At 39.6% G+C, this 21,787-nt stretch overlaps 1 protein-coding gene across 2 annotated transcripts in view; it reads left to right on the top strand.

The window, feature by feature from the left end:
- Nucleotides 1–14,451, top strand: part of rgs3a (regulator of G protein signaling 3a) — a gene marked incomplete at its 5' end in the record, with an annotated part of 94,529 nt that extends 80,078 nt beyond the window's left edge. The window contains 5 exons of one of the 2 annotated variants that reach the window (XM_079257094.1): nucleotides 484–554; nucleotides 9,842–9,943; nucleotides 10,883–10,944; nucleotides 11,969–12,135; nucleotides 12,247–14,451. In XM_079257094.1, coding sequence (XP_079113220.1) covers nucleotides 484–554; nucleotides 9,842–9,943; nucleotides 10,883–10,944; nucleotides 11,969–12,135; nucleotides 12,247–12,447 — 603 coding nt within the window. In that variant the 3' untranslated portion in view covers nucleotides 12,448–14,451. Of the gene's footprint in view, nucleotides 1–483; nucleotides 555–5,409; nucleotides 5,538–9,841; nucleotides 9,944–10,882; nucleotides 10,945–11,968; nucleotides 12,136–12,246 lie in introns of those variants that run through there. The other variant, XM_079257095.1, reaches the window with a different exon arrangement.
- Nucleotides 14,452–21,787: the final 7,336 nt, after the last annotated feature.

Here is a 21,787-nt window from a genome sequence, read left to right as displayed (position 1 = left end):
CCTGAAGCAACTTCCCTTTTCCTCTTGACCAATCAAAATGGTGGGTTGGCAGAAATTGTAATGTGAAACCTGGGGTCTTGGCTCAACAATTCAAGCCTGGGGCACAGCTGGAGGCCAACAGAAACAACAGCTGTAGTCTTTCACGCTCTTTTTCTCAGTCTCACAGATTTTCCTGACTTTGTTTTACGCCGTTTACAGACACCATCCACTGTGCACACACTCCGTTTTTATTGCGCAAGACACCAGACACGCATCTCAGAGAACTTTGTGGAATTTACAATGTGGACTGCTGCTGTGGATTAGTCATTTTGGTGGCTTGCTGTATGTGGGCTTCTCTCAGTCTATCTCAACTGGACACTCCAAGGATTAACTAGTTTAAAAGTCAACTAGAAGCTAGTTGAATTATCTACAGGAACCCTCGGGGTCCTGTTTGATTGTGGAGGCTGGATGATGCAGTGTGTCCTCTGCTTCCTGTCCCCTCAGCTGAGCGCCGGATCCCCCTGTAGCTGCGAGGTCGGCCCTGACGGAACAAAGAAGAAGAAATCCAAGAACCTGTAAGTCCTCACGAATCACAAACGACTCTCTAAGTTTTGTTTGCTTTCTGGGGTCATTTTCACTTTCATTTACTGAAAGCTTTGAAGATATTTACAACTTAAAAAAAACCTTGGTTCATATGTGAGGAATTAAATCAGGTGTAGGATAAGAAACTCAGAGTTATGACAGCCCTGATCATGTTCCGCCATTAGCTTTATGGCTGTGTTAATTTAAAGATCAATTTGAAAATGATGTGTTTTGTCCAAGCAGATGGTAGATTGTGTGTTTTATAGCAATTTCTATTGAGACATCAAGACTTTAATAATATGTTTCCACAGATGTGATTGGATTAATGGACTAAAAATCATAGAACATGTTTACACAATATTAGTCTCTTTAAATGACATCTCTGTGTTCATTCTTTGGCCTTGATGGTTTTGCGACATGCCTCCAGCACACTTACAGGCTTTAAAGCTAATCAGGTGCTACTGGTCTTCATCTTCTTAATGAGGCGGTAAATGGTGGGTGTGCTGCTGTGGTGTGTGGCACCATATGTGTCTCCCATTCTCAGAGGGGTGAGGTATGTGTCTCTGAGCGTATTTGTGTGTGACTGATTTGTCGTTCAATGCCTCAGTGATTCATCAGCTGTTCCCTCTCCTCCCTGTACAGATGAAAACACCTTCTTTTTGTTTGCATTATGGGCTGTAGAACAGTGGTGGTCCACAGGCCTGCTGGTCGCCTGTCCTCCTGTTCAGACTGTTCTTTGTGCTGTTTAGTTAAATAGCAGATTAAGCGATTAAAATTCCACAGTGTTTCTTTTTACGAGAGTCGGGACTACGCTGTCTTTGGTCACTTTATGTGATAAAACAGGCATTCACCATGTATAGAATTAATTTAAAAGATTAAACGTGTTCTTTATTTTAGGAGTGTTTCAAGTCTGTCATGTGAGGAAATTGTGTTATGTTAAGTCATGGATTTAAAACTGTATTGAAACACATTATCTATATATTAGTGACATCAAACAGAAAGAAAAGTTTGATCCTGTGCAGAACACAAAGCGCAGCAGGAATGATCTGTCATGGCCACACTTTGCTCCTCTTCTCTGCAGAGTTTGTGGTGATAAGCATTGATTCACAAACACTTATTTACATGATAGCAGCAGATATTTGTCTGCTCTTTGATTCGTCCAAACAAATGTGCAGTAATTTGTTTGGATTTTTTATACACTTTAGATGTGTACAATGGAAACCATATGAAAGAAACAGTAGTAAGAGCAGCTCGTTTAACTATCAGAATTTGGGAGCTTAATGAAATTAAAGTTAGAAAAATAAAACAAAAAGTAAGAGTTACTGGTAAGCTTAAAATCTATTTTGAAAATAGGTTGTTTGTGTGTTGACCCTAAACTGGCAATCCTGTCGAAAAGGGTCGTTTTGTAGGGTTTTGTGTGGTCTTAAGTTCTGGTTTCCTGTTTTATTTTGTAGTTTCTTTGTTGGGTATTTGTTTAGCTTCCCCTTCCTGTTCATTAGTTCACCTGGTTTCATTTAGTTTTCTCAACCCACCTGTGTCCTGTTATGCTTTCTGTGTATATATACTGCCTGGTTTCAGTCTTCATTTGCTGCATTGTTTGTAGTCCCCATATTGTCCTTTGGTTAATTAAATTGAGCGTCTCATCATTCCACCTACTTTGTACTTTTTGCCTCTTGTCTCCTGTCTGTGTTTGGGTCCTCACCTCCACTGCTCCATGGCAGAAAGTGTAGACTACCTCTCACCTGATAGCAGCTGGGATAGGCTACGGCCATGTGTGACCCTGCATTGGAATAAGCAGGTCTAGATGATGGGTGGATATAGTCAAAATGGCAAAAATGAAAGTTTAAACATTAAAGTATGAATGTCATGAGTAAACTTAACATTTTAAGATAACTGACATTAAATTAACCCAAAGTTAGCAGGTGATGGACAGGTTTAAGGGAAGTAATGTTTTCATCTGTATGTAGAGAGGATATGTTGCATCCCAAAATACAATAAGATTGGTTGATCCAGTAGCTGTGAAAACATCTCAGCTTTAAGCATTACCAGAGAGCTTGCTGTTGTCATCCAAACTTGACTTGATAGACCAAAAGAGTTTTTTCTCAGTATTTCCACTAAATGCCTAAAATAATATAAAATGAAATAATTCCTTTAACTATTCTGTTTTATCCCAGTACTCCTTGGTAGATATCAGCAAGAGCTGAAGTAAAACTCTTGCTTCTGCGTTCATTTGACAGAAGTTTTATCTAAAATATAAAGCAACTTTCTGGATTTGCAAGTCTATTGGATGTTCTTTCTGTCTTCCTCGTTTTTTTGTGAATACCTGATAGTCTTCCAAGTGCACATTCACATCTGTCCCAAGTGACACAAGTCATAGTTGTGACATTTGATGGCATACATGGAAGAGAATATAGTTTTGTCTCTTTATTGTGTTCATAAAGTGTCTCTCTGTCATAGATTCATATTTTCCTCTGTCATTGAAAGTCAATATACTGGGATTCATGCATCAGGATTTAAAGCAATGTGGGAACTGGTTATGTTCACACATTGAGTCTTGTTTCCATTGAATTCTCAATTTCATGAGGCTGTTGTTTTATGTGGCTTGTTTCATTGCGCTGTATTTTTCTTCAGTTTCCCGACAGTTTTTTATTATGCTGCGTTGTAAACCAGGTGATACATATATATATATTTCTTTTTTTGCTCAGTGATAATAAGTCACAGAAATAAACATGCTCACAACACAATATCTTTTTGTGTAACTCAGAGGAATAGAAGCTCAATATGTTGGTACAAGAAATCTCAGGCTTTTCAGCCAAGCATGAGGAAATGAAATTATTTCCTCCAGATGTAGGAGACTGATACGGAACATATAGAAGGAGCCATGGGAACAAGAAGATGGACATCCGTCTGTTAAAGAAATGTATTCTATTCTGATGAAATCATGCTGCGATGCAGCCATTTATAGTTTTAAGAATGTACTCCCTGACCTCTGGCTGTAACCAGTAGCCACAGTATAGATTTCTACTCAACTCCTTCGCTTTCATGCTTTGCATTCTGGCTTAGAGTGCAGATTGGAACTAACCTTTACATTAGTGCAAACCATTTCACTTTGAAGAGGTGCAATCCAGATTCAGTCTCTGCTTTCAAGGCTTTTGTTTCCAGAAGACTCTTAGAAAGAAGGTAACTATAGTTTCATAAAGAGAAATGGGTCGGTCGATTGGGTTTTAAACCTTTTGAAGCAGAATTCACCAGAACAGCTTATCAGCACTGGTTCGAAAAGAGGTAGCTTTAGTCTTGCCAGGAGAGGTCTGATTAGAAGTTGGTCTAACTAGCACACTGGATTTTACGTATTTGCTGCTGACATCTTGGTGCGAGATACCACAGGGCACCTTCAGAGGTCTTTTAGAGTCCATGCCTTGGCTGCTCAGTCTTGCTTTTGCTGCCTCTAAAGAACCAACAGCATATTATGCAGATTTGGTTGCTGTTGGTCTTTAGCATAAATTTAAACATATTTTGCTGCTGCATCTGTTTCTTTTTAAAACCATGTCCTCACTGCAGCGTGGCTGTTCATAGATTTCTCTGCACTCATGCATTATTCACTTTGATCCTCTCTTTCCTGTGGATTCTTCCACATCTTTTTCTTTTTCCTAACTTAGTGCACCTTCTCATATTTTCTTACACCCCGTTGTCCCCACACACGCACACATTTTACTTCCTGCATTTAGTTTTTTGGATCTGGCGCAGCTGTTTTCCTGGGATTGTCTACATGATCTCTGTCTCAGCCCCCCCATCCATTATCTCCCTTTATTAGTCAGCCCAAGTGTTCAGCAACAAGTACGGTAAAGCTATAAACCTACATCACATTAACTGGGGCCCCAGGGGAATTTATGAAGAAAGGTATTGACTTAATTTGCAGCATATCAAATGACACATTACTTTTAAGTCTGGTCATATATTTTGTCAAGTCTCACCGGATCAGGAAGCCCGTAAAGTTTTGACTATAATGGATGTAATTTCAGTCGGACTGATGGAATTGTGTTAGCTGCCAGGATATTTATCTGGCTCTTTCTGTGCAAAAGTTATGCATGGTAAATGATCATTTTAAAGGTAATAAATGTGTCCTGACTGTGTTCACTTTTGAACCCCTTGAAGCATTTGCTCATATGAGAACTCCACATTTTCCAGGCTGTGGAGATCTAAGCTGTAAAATTAATGTTCAGTTTAGAACACATATTTATTGATCCTGTACAAAGCAGTGTCTCTCAAACTTATTGAGCAATAAGGCCCCCCCCCAACACAAGTTGGTGTTCATGACCCCCACCCCCACGCAATGACTGAGTGATTATATATGACATGAGTCATTAGGTAGCCATCCTCTAAAGGTATTTCTAAAATGAAACATTTTCAGCCATTGCTGCACTTTTACAAGTTTTATCCAGTGAATAACATGAATTCAACAGAGCCTGAGCCTAATCAGATGGATTAGATGCTTTTTCTGTCAAAACCTATTGAAATTCAGTCATCAGATTCTCAAGTTTATTTTGCCAATCCTGCTCTGACTGTAGTACCATGCCAACAGCCACAGATCCTGTCCAAACTTTTTTTTTAAGGCTCAGACACTATTTGCTTCTTTGGAAAGGAGAAAAAAAAATCATTACACTTTAAAATTGTTTGCTAAAAAAAAAACCAACAAACTTTATCTCAACTAAAACCTTCCAGGCCTCAGAAGAAGGAATCTATGCTCTAAACACTCAATGTTGATTGGGTGATTCCAGGGTCCACCCTCTCCAGACCCCCTGGACTATATAAAGCACCACCAGATCCTCTCGGGGGTTAGAGGAATGCGATTGCCAAACAAACCTCTGGGTCCTGACCACCGCCACTCCTGTCACATGCTTCCATGCAGCACATGCTGCATTCACGCCGGCACCCATGTTTCACAATATGGTTGATTTCTCAGAAAAATACCTTGAAAGGTAAGAGCAAAGCAGTGGACTAATCTGTGTGTGGATTCATCTGATGTTTGAACAAAGGGGGTGTTTGTGGGGAATACTTCATGTCTTGCCGGAATAGTTGCTCTTTGGGTTGTGTGAGGCTATCTGGCCTCTGCTTGGATTGCATTTGACAGTCGCAGTGAGGGAGCAGAGTCCCCCCCCGCGAGGCTGAGGTTCTGAAACTATTTTGGAAGAAGTAGCTTTAACTTATAACTCGAGGCTGTCCCTTTTTTCTTATTATACACACCCTGGATTTCAAGAATAGGATTGCTCATGTGGTTTTTGCAGCTAGGAAGGTGAGTTTGCTCAGAAATAGAGGTCTTTCTTTTTTTAGTCTTGATTGACGGAGTCTGTGGACGTAATGGCTTTATATTTATGGACAAAATTTAGGACAGTTCCCCTTGTCATTGTTCTAGGAATATTTCGCAGTGACTGACTTGGTAATGAAGCACTTTCAAGCTTTGTCTTGGACGTCATGCTGCTGTAGTGTTTGTGGTTTTTTCTTTTCTTTTTTACGAATGGATTCATCAGCTGTTTAGTCTGTGAGGAAATCTCAGTTCAAATGCTTGCAAATAGTTTATGCAGTGTAACAAACTCTGACACAAAAACGGACCCTTTCTTGCAAACACAAATACACAAACAGGCTCGCACCAGCACAGGGTTATTTATGTGTCATGTCCTGCATTCACTTCACAAACACATGGCCTTCTGTCAATAAAGTGGCCGAGAGACTAACAACAGGCTTGAATGCTGCTCATCTTGGGTTGTTTTGCTGGACCCCTCATCTCTGATTGTAGTGAGACATAAAGCCTCAGGTAGCGAAGAGATATGTGGGATGAAGTTGTGTGCGTATGGTGCAATGTGATCTGCGTTATGTCTGTCTGCTGCCCTCCTCATATGCTGCCTTTCCCTGAGAGTGCGGCCTACTTTTCAGAACACCAGGAATAGCCAAAGGGGCACCATTAGAGCGACTAATGTGAGCCAAGCAAAGAGGGAATAAAGAGCATGGAAAGCTGCAGATAATTGCAGAGCAAAAGACCTCTTGGTCCTTCGGTCAAGCACGTTGAGTGTTCTTTTATGTATTGATGCAAGCAGTCAGTCAGGAGTGTGTGGATACTATGCTCTGCTGCAATACTTGTTGAGCAGCGGAGTGGAAATGTCTGGCTTGTTACCGAAGATCAAAGATCACCCTAATTTGATAATCTTTGACAGAACATGGGTTAACCTCTTAGAGGATCAAGTTATATTTAAGGGTTGTATTGAGTCAAGTGGAAGGCGATACATGGTAATGGTATTAGGACTGGGGGAAAGTTGCAGGAGCTGACACTATGCAGGAAGGTGGAATAAAGTAGCAACTATAAATAGAGGAGAACATGAAGTGAGAAGACATTTTAGCACCTAAAGAGCAAAAGCACAGAGAGCTCTTAAAGATATGAAAAAGAAAAGAAAAACACATACACACACACCAACAAAAAGGTACACCTGGTCTTTCTTGTGTTTATGTTGAAATATAGCAGACCTTGTTGGCATGACAATTGCTGCATGTGACTCTGCAGCATTCCCTTTTTCTTCTGTTCTTAATCTGTTTGGCTATCGGCTGTTTTATGAAGTGTTTACATGCAAAACATTCTATATTTAAAACAGCTTTTAAGTGGTGAAGCCAAACTAAGGAAACTTAGGCTCAATGGAATAAAAAAAAAAAAAACAAACACTTAAATCTAAAATTAAATGGACACTACGAGAGGAAGAGGTTAACTGTATTAAGGATTTTGTCTTTAGTTAGTTGGTTTTACAACCATTTGAAACATCAACCTTTGCATGTGAAAGAAACCTGAAGTCTTCTTCATGACTGCTTGGCACGAGTTTAGTATGTGAACACGCTAAGGAACGAGACTTTACGGCCCTTCTTCAAATGGTTTAGTTCACTGCAAAAAAAAATAAAAAATGCAGCATGTGTCAAATGAAAAGAAACATCAATGTATGCCTTTACTGTTTACAAGAATACTACCTGCATAGTGTTTAAGTCGAAACATAGATGGGAAAGATAACTTATAGAGTGATGTAGGTTTGCTTGCTTGCTGTTTGCAGTATCCATTGGCAACCACATGGTGGCAGGAGAGAAACATATATCTTCCTAAAAGTGTCTGTTGTTATGACAGCATTGTCACATGGGCTAAGCTTGTTTAAAACCAGGCATAAATAATAAAGCATCTTTTGTCAGGCCAGGAGCATACTTTCCAGTCCTCATAAAATATAAGTCTTGTTTTCTTTTTTTCTTTTTTTTTTAAAACTCACATGCTCTGGCAAGACAGAGGCTGTCTTTTAGTCCGAACTGCTCCCATCTTAATTGCCTCAAGACCTGCCTAAAAATAGAATTATCTAATAAATCCTCTTCTGGTGTCATGAGTTTATTTAACAGCATGAGAGTTTTTATAAAAGTATTTATACCCTTCAGGCTTGCAAGTATGAGCTATTCTCAGTGATTTTGCATTAGCGCACCCTGTTGTTTTTCTGAATTAGAGGCCTACATTTCTTCTGCTATAAAGCTTCTGGAGTTCAGGCTGTTTAAATGCAGGGCACTTGTGTAATTTCGATCATTGGATGAGTCATCTGACGGTGTGCAGAGGTTAAGATATTCCTAGAAATGTCCATTTCTTTTGTTACCTGAAGAAAATTGCCGCGCCATATTATTTTTCCAGTGAGCATACACAACTTTAAGTAACGAATCAGGAAACTTCACACTGGTAATATTTTCAGAGGGGGGGGGGTTTAAAAAGTAATGCATGCCAGCTCAGTGACGCTCCCAAGCCCAAACACATCCACATTTGCTCACAGAAAGTCTCACTCTTCCTGGTGTGAAAGGTGCTCTTCAGCTGCTCTTGCAACAGCTCATAGATTCATGTTGTGTCTTGTGTGCGGGCATGTTTCTACCTCTACTGCCTCCTTATAAGTCTGAAAAAACTCACCTCAACACTAGACTGTTTTCTCTGTCTGGGGTGACACCACCTCACTTTTATGCATGCATAAATTACCTCCTCCCATTTTCCCTTCATATACCCTTACACACCCTGGTGGAGTTTTCTAACAGCTGGGACTGGCATGAAAGCACCAGTCAAGTGGGCAGGAGTTGGCACAGGTGCAGAGGAGCTCTTTGAAATGGATGTGTGGATGTTCTTTCATTGATGTCCATGCGTACACATGTACAGTATTTGTGCTAATCTGCAGCTCCATTCTTCTGTGTGCATGTTTGAATGACGTGTCTATAATTGGGAGCTCTGTTTCTTAATTTGGGGTGAACATGCTCTCCCGAGGCCTGTGGGTTGGGACAGCTTGCAGTGATTAGGCCCAGCTAGCGCATAGTGCGGTGCTGCATTATTAGCGGGCCAGTCAATCCACAGTGGAAATCAAAAGCAAGGACTCAGGAAATGGGTGTTGAGTGAGGTCACATCCCAAAGAGGCAGCACGTGCTCCAGGTCGGGAAAAGCCAGGACACATGCCATGGGATTATGGGACTGCGCAGAATCCTGTTGGACCCCAAGGGTACCACGGGCGTGTGTATTACCTTATGTGAGTTTCAATGTGACGCATGTGCAGGAGGGTGCCTCCGTGCGTGAGCTGGTGGGGGGAAAAGGTGAGGCAGGTGAGATGGGTGGTCAGGAAGATTTTGGATGCTGATTCTGGAAGGAAAGTCACAGAGGAGTGGGGATGTCACTGTGCCCTGTTGCCTCTGCCCTGGGTCAGCTCCCTCTCAGCAAGCCCCGCAGGCACATGGTGAACGGCGTGATGAAACAGAAGAGTGAGGACTGAGTCTCTCTCCTACTTCTCTGCCACACTCGCGTAGTCCCTGCCGAGGAACCTGACAGGGACACTTCTACTGTGCCAGATATTAGATTGACAAGAGAGGCGCTGACTGGAAGCGGGGAAAAGGAGATTCACCTTTTGGAAAATTCAGGCCCCATCAACATAACCGGTTGAAGACTAGAATGTAAACACATTTACGTTCCTCTTTTCTGCCGTTTACTGGTTTGACTTGATGTGGATTTACAGCGTTGCAAAGCTTTATTGTGACCATGCCTGGGACTTTATCATTTGTGGACTCTGGACTTGGAGACTTGACACTTTCTATCTTTGTCTCTTTTTGTATTCTTTCTTTCTGCACTCCATCAACTCTTTCATCCTTGTCCTCCCTTGCGTTACCCCAACCCCCTCCCCCTCCTCTCTCTCTCTCTCTCTCCCCATTCTCTCCATTCTCCCCTATCTTCCTTTTCTTCTTTACCTCCACTCAGGGCCAAAGACATGAAGAATCGGCTGGCTTTCCTGCGGAGGAGGAATGAGTCCCCAGGAAGCAATCCAGCCGGCAAGTTAGACAAATCTATGAAGTCAGTCAAGTAAGTGGCCACTTCCTGACAGCATGTGCATGTGGGCGTTGAGTGCGAGACTGTTTTGTGGATCTCACCATAACTGGTGATGACCCTGTGTTGAAAGACAGACAGACATGTGGGTAGTGTGAGAGTTGGGAGTGTGCCTGTAATGTGGCATTCATGAAATGAATGTGAGAATGTGTAAACAGAAAATGATGGGATCATGTGTTGAGAAAAATCTGTGATTACCCTTTTTAAAATAACAAATATATTGAATAGCATTCAAAGCAAGTTGCAATTTGTTTGTGTAAATTGTTCATATAGTTCATCCATTTAAGGATGTAAAGAGTTTTAGTCATGTCTTCTTTTCATTTTGGCTAAGAAAGAGTTTTTGTTACACAAAATGTGTGCTGTTTGCCCAAAGACACTCGAGTTTCAGTCCAATGTTATTGCTGAAATTCCAGAAAAGTTTTCAAAATCATCATCATCATAACAGAATAACAACACAATTTTCCCACAATTACAAACTAAATTGCACAGTTGAAGCTCAAGATGTGGATTGTGATGAGGGTTATACAGTCCTGTAAAGAGGCATTCATTGCAAGAATTAAAGGCAGCAGGGGGCAGACAGCAAGCATTGGTGGTAGGAGGGCCCCAAAACTCAACAACACATCCTGATTGGCTGGTTGAAGCTCCTCCTCCTACCGCCTTCCACTTCGCATTGAGAGGGAATATAAAAGCCAACCCCCACCACTGTGGAGCATACTGACTCATGGCTCCCAGTGTTTCAACTATTCATAAGGCAGAACTGAATGTGTCAGACTAGAGTGGAGGGAAACAGCAGAGAGGCATCGTCTACATCTCCTCTCACCTACCCAGCATAGATTAAATCCTGCGGATGGGTCACACAATGAGAAACTTGGCTGAAATGGGCTTGTTAAAGAACCGCTCTGCTTTCATCTGCAGGCCCACCCCAGAGGAAGCACTGAAATGGGGGGACTCACTCGACAAGCTTCTATCACACAAATGTAAGTTTCTTTCAAATTCCTTTTTCATTATTTGCCCTCCCCCCCCCCCCCCCCTCCTCTCCGTGCTTTGCATACACAAGAACCAGTTGAACAATGCCTATTCGAGTAGCTCTGGAAAGGTTGTGAGCACAGAAAATATGTATGTAAAAATATATGGATTACACACACACACACACACACACACACACACACACACACACACACACACACACACACACACACACACACACACAAACACACACACTCATACTGCTCATGTGAATTGGCAGCTTGCAGCACATTTTACTAATCCCAACGGACAAAGTTCATGATTTACAAGACCAGGTGAAACTAAACTGGTGCTATTTTTGTATCTCACAACTCTAGTGTGCTCCCAATTCCTTTCCAGAGCAGAAGGTTGAGACATAGCCAGCACATCTGTTTCACATTCATCTTTGTTGGCCTCTTCATTCTCCTTCATCTAATTTCCTCCCTTCCACCTCTTACCTCATTACTGCTTACCAGAATGAGGTAAGAGATGACTGCCTGCACTGGCTCAGCTTATCGGCGTGGGTGATTCATGGGAACGGAAAGGTGCAGACATGAGCTGTGGGTGGACACGGTTTCCTGCTATTCTTTCTCCTGGATGCCCTCTTCCTCAAATCATTAACTGATCTGAAACTTGAAAAAAAAACTAGACTGCCAAAGATAGTCTGTTTTTCCTTCACACAAAACAGCCATGTCTTTGTTCACTGAGTGCATTGGGTCAGTGCATCCGATATGCTAAATATTAAAGAATCACAGAGGTGATGTCACTTAGAGGAGGCATTGCACTTTGATAAGTGCCAAGAGTGTTGAGGCTTTTTTTTTTTTTTTTTTTTTTTTTTTTGTGCCTTACTTTATTGCAACCACATGACTCAAAAAGCAGTCTGAGAGCTATATTTAGGCACTGAAACTCCAAGGAGGGCTTACTGTGAGGTTGCCATGGCTCTTTAGTCAACTCTGCTCTTTGTTTATTCTTCTCCTTCTCTCTGCTCTCCCTCAGATGGTCTGGCAGCCTTCAGAGCTTTCCTGCGCACGGAGTTCAGCGAGGAGAATCTGGAATTCTGGCTAGCATGTGAGGAATACAAAAAAATCAAGTCGCAGTCCAAGATGGCCTCAAAAGCCAAGAAGATCTTTGCAGAATACATCGCTATCCAGTCTTGTAAAGAGGTAAGAGCGAGTGCAATTGAAAACGCAGCCTTGTACATGAAGAGAAAAACATGCATTTTGCATTCTTTCCTCCCTCACAGTTATGCTTTTTTTTCTCCCTCCTCCCTGCAGGTGAATCTGGATTCATACACAAGAGATCACACTAAGGACAACCTGCAGAATGTGACACGCTCCTGCTTTGACTTAGCACAGAGGCGGATATATGGGCTGATGGAGAAGGATTCATACCCCCGATTCCTGCGCTCGGAACTCTACTTGGACTTAATCAACCAAAAAAAGGCTAGCACCACTTCCACTTCATCTTCATCATAAGAGACGAGGAAGAGCATAAGAAAGAGATGATGAAAGAAACAAGGGGCAGACTTGAAAAAACAAACAGTGTGTGTGAGACGTGAGCTTCATTGTTTGCCTTTTTCATTTTTTGAGTGTGTGTTTATTAGAGTGTATGTGTGTGTGTCATCCTACTCACCATTATTTTGTTGTTTTTTTTGTTGTTGTTTTGGTGTGTGAGGACGCAGCAAAGCTTTGGCACTGCAAAGGAATGTAGTTTACAGTTACAAGCTGGATGTGTGGATGAATGGATGAGTGTTACTAAAATTGCAGAAGCCCAGAGAAGGGGCTGCAGCAGGAGCTGGACGTTTGTCTCATCACTGTTGTTTTGTTTCTTTTTGTGTGTAAGTCAATAAGATGCATTAGTTTGTATGTTTATCCAGTTGTACTGGAGAAAAGGAGGGGTTGCACCAAAAACCCTGCAGACGTGAAGACAGTCCGGTACTGTTTTGTCACTTTCCCCCCTTCCTTCCTTTTGAGACTCCCACTTTTAACCCCCCTCCTTCTGCTCCACCATGTTCTCCTCTGTGAAGCAACTTCAATGCTTTCGGTACGACGCAGAAGTCCCGTCTCTTCACGCCTTTTTTTCAGACTCCAAGCTTTGAAGATGGGGGGGGTGTTTGAATTATAGTGGCCGCTGTGGCTGCGTTTCTTCATGCATCTGTTAAACCCTGCATCCATTCAAAGCTTCTATACTTTCGCCTCATTCAAGATTGGACAGCTTCTGCAGGGTTGACGACAGAGACAGAGATGGGCAAAGAACAAAAGAGTATGGCTTACAGATGGACTGGAGCTGTGATGAAACGCAGATTTGTGTCGCTCACACATTCAAAGATACTAAATATGTTCCAAGACAGAGGTGGAAAAAAAGACGACTTGCTTCCTGCCTCCAAAGACTGTTTGCAACATGGAACGGAAAATCAAGGCGAAAACGACATCTCCTTTAACATTGTAGCTCATTCTGAACTAATCAGGAAGCATTCTCAGGACATTGCTATAACAGGTTGCAGCTTGGTATATCTTCTCCACTGTTTATGGTTTTTTTTACACACTCAGTTTCTCTCTTTTTTTTTTTTTTTTTTTTAACGCTTTAGGGTTTCAGCTTCCACTCCAATGTTCTGCAGGGCAACACCTGAGAGGTTGCTCATTTCATAGTCAGAGAACGAAAAAAAAAGCTTCTTGTGTACAAAGTTTTGCATGTTTATTTAGATTAATTCGCCGGATGCTTCTGCAGACACACCTCCATGTCCTTCAGAGCACTCAGCTGAACAGCTCTCAATTCACTCTTAGCCACCAAACAGGTCCAGTGCTGTCCTGAACTTTAAGTGCAATATTTTTTTAATTACTTATTTTATTTTATTATCATATTTGGTTTGTTCATTTATTTGGGTATCTTTGAATTTTTAATGGGGAAGACAGAATAGCTTGAGAGCTCAAGCTGTATTACTGTTATTTGTTAAGAGAAAAATACTTAAAGCTATAAGGTTGACTTACAACTTAAACTTTCAAGAAGCATAAGTAGTTTAATGAATTTAAAGCAAGTGATTCTAACTGTGTGTTAACCCCTGGCAGCAGGCAGCTGGGGGAGGGATGGGGGCATGGTTGTAAATATAATTCTTTAAGAAAAGTATGTGATAACACATTAAAAACAAACAAAAAACAAGAAGCCAATAGGTCTCTGCTGGTGATGAATGTGGGACCCAGTTGTATCTATGTACATATGAGAGTCTCAAAGCTATAAGATAACATGTATTGTTTAAAAAAGATAAAAAATAAGAAAAAAAAGAAAAAAAGGTGAGCAAGAACAGTTACAATTTGCTCTTCTCCCTGGTCATACACTGCTTGTAAGGAGTTTTCTGAAATGCATTTTATCATTTTCACTGTTTACAACTCAAAATGCATCTCCTATGATAGCAAGTGAAAACAGTAGAGTACATTTGGTGTCATTGCTAATGATAAATAAACCAACCAACTGATGAAGAAGAATGTGTGGTGTGTACGATTTTTTTCCCCCCATGAATTCATTGATGGTTATGCTTATTTTAATCATATCATCTGCAGCTTTTACTGTCAGAATTCCCATTGCGGTGTTGTGATACGATAAAGGAACTTGTACTTATAGTGCTTTTTCCAGTCATACCAACCACTTAAAGCACTTTACACTACAATTCAAAATCATTCATTCACACACACGCTCATACCCCAATAGGCATATTGGGGAGAAATGCAGGGTTTAGTGTCTTGCCCAAGGATACTTAAGCATGTAGTCAGGTGAAGCCTGGAATCCATCCTAGTTGAAAGATGACTGAACTACAGCCCGAAGTTTTATGTGGTTAAAATTTCCTTTATTAAAAATAACTTTAACCATGAGCTTGCCATGCCTACTCTTTAGGCCTCTGCCTCATAATGAAATAGCAATATAGTATCCCTGCAAATGCAAGAGGCATTTGTTAAGATGTGTTAATACCAGTCATGTTACTGGTGAAGATGGCACATAGCACAAACGAAAATAAAAACAAACTAAACAAAAGAGTCATCCAGATTGTAAAGCAATGTGAGCCTTCTCTCTGCAAAAACTAACTCTGATAAAGTGAAGCAGTACAAAAGAGGTTTAGGGATAGACAGTTCAGATGAGGTCTCCAAATGGCCATTTTGGAACAGTTTAGCACCATCTGTTGTCAAATTCCAGTCGGGGGAACTCAGACTCTAAAAGGTTAATAGAAATAAAACAGGTTTATGATAAAAGCATTTGCCTCAGTGCAACTCTCGTGAAATCAAATGGTCCATCACTGCAGGTTCCATCACTGACATTATACATGTATTAGTGCCAAATATGTACGTTCTTGCAGGACATTTAAATTCTTTGTAGTCAGTGCAAAAATATGTAGAGTAAATACAGAGGACTGAAATGTCTGCTTTGTAAGGCTCCACGTTGTTACATGGTAAACATACTATTGGCATCCATTAGAAGATTAAGATGAACTAAAATAATTAAGAGAATAATAAAAAGAAAAGAAAAATAAATGGTTAACAAGATAACCAAGGTGATCTAAAGGATGGAAAATAAATAGTTAAATGATAACTAGAAGCACTCAGAGAGCACAGACCTCCATCAAGTCATTGAACTAAATCAAATCAATCAAAGATACTTTATTCATCCCCGAGGGGAAATTCAAGGTTCAAACCAGCTTGTCCAAGGTTTGACATACAGACATGTTACATTTATGACAAGTTTACAAAACCAAACTGAAGCTTAGGCCCCACAACGATCCCTGTCTGCTTTAGTAAAGCATCCTTTAAAAAACTCCTGGATCCAGGCGGTAATCCGAATCACCTCTGAAAAGTAAGTACTTGTTCCTTATTTCATTTCTAAAGTTTCCTGAAAATTTAATCAAAACCCATCCATAACCTCTGGAGTGGTGTTGCTAACAGACAGACAGACAGACTTACACCACCAAACACATGACCAATGCCTTAGCGGGAGGGGGGGGGGGGGGGGGGGGGGGGGGGATAATAACAATTTTAAATAGATGATTATCAGTACTACTTTGACATCATTGTGTGAAATACAAAGCTTGTCTGATCATGATTAATAGCTGTTAATTAATTAACAGCTAGTAAATAGTTGCAGTAAACAGTGGAATAGTTAATAAATAGTTAGTTAATTAATTAATAGCTTGACACAGCAAAAAACTGTGAACAGTGAGTGTGAATTTTCTTTGTTTTCTTACATTGTAACTCTACACCTTACTTTTAGTGTCCTTTCCAAAGAGCTGTTATTTTAGTGTTGAATACTTCTCTTTTTTTTTACGGTTTTAACTAGGAAGGTAATCAAATCAACCAATACCTGATATTGCAGTATTGGCACGTTCCTACCACGTGTGTACTTGGTGTTCCAGTACTAAACAATGCAATACCAATGAGGAAACTAGGACTGTCAAAATAAACAAGTTTATGCAAAGAAATTGAGCAGTGGAAATTATACATGACCTTTTTAATACAATAAAAAATATACAAAAACACTATTACTTAAGCCATATTACAAACACAAAATCTACAATATTTCATTATCTCAGTGGGAGAAGCTGATTTTGGGCATGAAGGTGCCTTGTCACAACGGTGAACCCCAGCATATTATTTAGCTGACTTTCCATTTTATTCGTTAGTCATATCTGATATTTCAGTTTTAAAACAATACATGAGTACACAATAAATAGAATAATTGCTTTCCAGAGTAATTAAGAATAAATGATGCTGTAATTTATTCAATAACTCAGTTACTTTCAGTAACAAAAGGTAACTGATGCTCTACATTGATTTCAATCATTCAGATTTGGCATCATGTCAGCAAAAGAAGCTGACTTTGGGCATATAGGGGCCTTGTCTCAGCAGTGAACTGAATCCCCCAAAATAAACTTCTGAAACAAAAGAAGTTTCTGCTTTCATGCCTTACGTTTACAGGATAACCCCAACATGACCCCTTTCCTATATCATACAAGTAACCGCTCCAGTAGTGGACTGGTGACCTGTCCAGGGTGTACTCTGCCTCAGTGCCACAGTGATTGTTGGGAGTGCTTCCAGCTTCCCCACGACACTGAATTGGACAAAGCGGTTAAGAAAAATGCATGGATGGAACGGCTCCAGTTGTGCAGCTGGCATTCTGGCACACTACTTACCAATAAACTGTAATGGATTGTATTAGTACTCATATCAGTACGCGGTATTGGCACATACTTAAATGCAGTCGTATACTCAGTTTAAAATAAATGTGGTATCTGTGCATCCTTTGTTTTAACCATTAATCTAACCTTGCCTATAAGAAAGCAGATTTCAGCCTTCTTGCTGTTAACTTACTGTATGTATACTTGTAATAAGACCATGGAGAGATAATGTTTTAGTTTATCTTCAACTTGTATGATAATCTAAGTGCTTGTATCTGTAAGCATACCACGCTGCTCTTATTCATCTGAATTGGAAAGGATGTTCAGAGCCACAAAATGCTGGTCCAAGTTGTTCTATGAAGCTTTGAGCTTCCACACAAACAAAATGACAGCTTTAATTTCACACTCTGCCAGCAGTGGGGACGGAGCGGTGTCGTGTTTGAAACGCTCGCACAAGAACATGACTCTTGTCTTGATCCCAGCTGTCCTGTTGTCTAAAAGAACCAGTGAATGTTACCTGAGGTTGAGTTACTGGGGTGTCTGGAGGAAGATGAGAGGATGTAGTTGGAGGTCTGTGAGGGTTTTGTGTTTGTGAGTCTCTGTGTTTTGGGGGGAAGGGGGGGGTAAACAGTCTGAAGTAGTGCTGAGCACTAGTAGTAACTAATCTTCTTAACCAGCTGCCATCTGTTTTGACAGACACAGTTTCTTTTTCCACAAGTGTTTCCTCTCAGTTAGCTCCACACTTGACCATTTCTTTGTCGGGAAAGCCCACGCTTGTTCTTTTTTTTTTATGCTTTTCAATAGCCTCACTTTTGAGCCAAGTCACTTTGCCAAATTCTTTTGTTCAAGTTTCCTTCCTTTCTGTCATCTGTGAAAAAAATATCACAGCATCTGTCATTGTTTTCAAATTTAGTGGTCACATGACACATTTCCTTCCCACATCTCCCACATCCTGCTGTTTCAGGTGTGGCTGACAGCTTTTCATCCCCTTTACAGTCAGCACATGATAACAAGATCTACAGTCTTTTTTGTAGAATTAATATTATTATTTTACAATGTTTTACTGTATTGCTAACAGGCAGTTAGCCCTCAGTTCCCTTTAGAAGTGACAAGCAAAGATACAAAGTAAAACCAAACAAACACTATGACTACAACGGGTGTGTCAAAGTGAAGGCAAAACAAGAATAAATGAAGATCATACACAAATATGAAAGCTAGGAAATAAAACAACAGAACTTGATAATAACTATTCAGGGAAGAGGTGTGAGGAAAAAACACTCCAGCACTGATTTTTTATTTTGGTTATTTTTTCAAGAAAGCATCAAATAAAATGAACTGAATACCAACACTTCTAACAACTATCATAAAAGTTGGTCAACTTTAGCAGGGGAGTATTCATGCTTCATTATCTTCCTGAACCACCCATCAGGAAGTGAGAGGAGATAATGTCGTCCCACAGTTCTCTGCAACATTCAAAGTAATGTTATGCAAATTAAAATCACATTATTAATTGAAGGTTGAGTGATTACTAGCAAAGAGAGACAACATATTATTATACTGTTTACCTGGGCCATGACATCATAGTTAATATCAATATACTCTACAATTGTATTACCTATCATAAGAGAATAGCTTAGGAATATTATTACAAAGTTTACCTAAGATAGCATTTTTCCCACTTATTTTGTATTCCAAGTTTTTGTTTCCACAGTAGAAGGAAAAGTAGTCAATTATGCGGTCAGAAACCTTCACCATCCTGTCATGGTGGATTCATCTGGGCTTTTTTTTTTTCTCATCCCCCATGTAGTGGTACAGCAGGCAAGAGGCTTAAGCTTTCATTAATCCACAAGTCTCAGATCAGTCTATCCTTTCAACTCTTGGCATGTTTACAAAAGAAACATCACATATCTCCAGCTGCCCTTGCTGACTCAGCGGACCTTTCAATCCCAGCTGCTGTGGAGAGACTTTTATCTGCTGTGCCCTCAGCTGTATGGACTTCATTCAGCGTATCTCTGGTTTGACATTAATAGACTCTCATACAATATGTGATGAAAACTAAAAGAATTATTAATGGAACATCCTCCGCATTTGTATTGTTTTGCTACATGATTTGCGAAGCTGGATTCATCATCTCTCTTATCAGCCCAGGGTTTACTTTTTTTTTTTTTTCCAATGGCACTGTTGTGAAAATATGAAAGGAAATGGGAGGGATTCACGTGGCACACAACCGTCCACATGCGTACTTTAAAATCTTATACCTTGTGGTTTAAGCGGATGCAATCATGACTGCTGGTAGACAGGGATTTTAAAAACAGCAACAGAGGAAGGAAGTTGAATCTAACAGTGTGTCTTTTCCCAGGGGTCTAATCAGAACAAGTCTACTTTATATATAGAAGAGCTTTGTGCTGCATAAATGTTGCAAAGGTATTTGCTGTATATATGACAAAGAACTTTATTGGTCTGACAAATTGCGATGAAAAGGTTTAATCTATTTCATCCATACTGAAGCTAAATTGAACCCCCCCCCCCTTATGCATCATTTACTATCAAAACTCTTCAGAGAGTATTATCACCGCCGATGGGGTTGCCATGAAAGTAACCATATCAACACCTTCAATTAAATCTTGACCACTTTATCTTCTCATGTTATTTCAGTATGTTGTACACTTACTACTGGTGGGGTGGTGCGAAGCTTTAGAGGCAACATTTTAGACTTGCTTTTTTTTTCCTATGAAAGCTGTGGGCAGAACCAAATTGAAAAATAAAGATGAACATTAAAGCGTCACAATATTGCTTTTATTTATGCTGCTTTAGTTCATACACTCACTCAGACCCATCTGATGCAGAATGGGCATTTCAGCTCCTTAATGTTCTTTTGTTTGATGAGGTTAAATGATATAGAATCTCTTTATTTACTTGGTTAAATGATAATTCATGCCCAGAAGGACATTTTCTGGATTTTCAGTTGAAATGTGTTGCATCATAAAGATACATTCGACCAGCTTGGGTTTATTCAAAGTAACCTTTTTAGTTTTTTCTTTTTTCTTCACAACACATTTCATTTAATTAATCCGTTGGCTTGTATTAATATTGTACATTGTAAAAGGAACTCGTTTCAGCACTGAACTACCTTTATCTCATAGAAAAACAGAGATTTAAGTGAAGCCCTTGAGGCAAAGAAAGGAGAGAGGGAGCATGGCAAGTTGTCCAAAACAAAACACTTAAAATGATGAATGTGGCAAGTAAAGTAACTTTAGGCTAAAATAATGCACTTCACTAATAGGATTGTTATCAACTAAAAGCCCACAGACTTTATCGGATTACAGGCCAGTGCATTCCCACAGTACTGCTAATGAAACATGCTGTTTTAATGGAGAAGAACACGTGTATGGTTTACTCTAATTTTCTTAGATTATGTTATACATAGATTATGTATATATATACATATATATATATATATATATATATATATATATATATATATATATATATATATATATATATATATATATATATATATATATATATATATATATAGATAGATAGATATATAGATATAGATAGATATATAGATATAGATATATAGATATATATATATATCTTTGGCTAAAAGCCACTCGATGCTCATTTGCTTTACTGTTATGTTTTCACAATAATGGTCACCTTTAACCTATTTGACCAATTTGATCAAAAGGTGAAGGACCAAATACTAAAATTGATTGATTTCTTAACATGTCAAGAAAAAAGAAGCAAATAATTCTGCTTTTTTTTTTTTTTTTTTTTTTTCAAAGGAAAACCTCCTGATATCCGCTTATTGAGACTAATTACACACAAAAACGCAAATATCAGGTAATTTTCTGCACATCCCTCAAATTATTTTTGCTATTTTGTGTCATGATTTAGGTTAACGGACATTGTTGCTTCCTGCCTGAAGCTTTCCAGACTTCTTTGTGTAGTTTCCAGTCAGGTGGTAGCAGTTGCACACTCTCCACCAGCTATTACACTAGTTTCCTCCCCCTCTGCCTCACAGTGCTCCTTCATTCGCCGTAATGAGCTTCCTGACTCTGTGGTGAACTGGGACTATGAGTGTGTGTGTGTGTCATGCAGACTGGGGAAGTGAAACAACTGAAATTATAAAGTACATGATGTCACCAAAGCTCATCCTACCCAACTCATTGTCATTAATCTTGTTTGACTCCTGTCCTGGTTCATGTGTTTCATCACATGTATCTTTTCTTTTAGCTGAAAACATGATACAACTTCTCACACAAACCATCAGTAAAAACATACACATAACCTAGACCTAATAATAATAATGATCAAATGTGTGACTTTTGTACAATTTTATTTCATGTCAACATTTTTTATTCTCTTTTCTTTTTCATAATATATTAGCAAATCCAAAAAACAATAACAGAAAATATACTCCAGAGTTACAACTACTACACAACCATTGTTACACTTCATGTAAAAAAGTAAAGAAAAGAAAAGAAAGTTGGCGTAGGAAGAAGAATTAATCTTATAAACCCTACCCCATCCTCATTTCAAAGTAAACCAATTGGATGGCATCATCTAGGGCAAACACTAAGGATGAAACACAGGTATGAAATACATTTTTTTTTTTTTTTTTTTAAATCAGTTTTTTGCATACAGTTTTAGAA

This window comes from Telmatherina bonti (assembly GCF_933228915.1).
Source record: "Telmatherina bonti genome assembly, chromosome: 17".
Lineage (NCBI taxonomy): Eukaryota > Metazoa > Chordata > Actinopteri > Atheriniformes > Telmatherinidae > Telmatherina > Telmatherina bonti.
The sequence above is the reverse complement of the archived record's forward strand: the minus strand, read 5'-3'. Positions and strand labels throughout refer to the sequence as shown.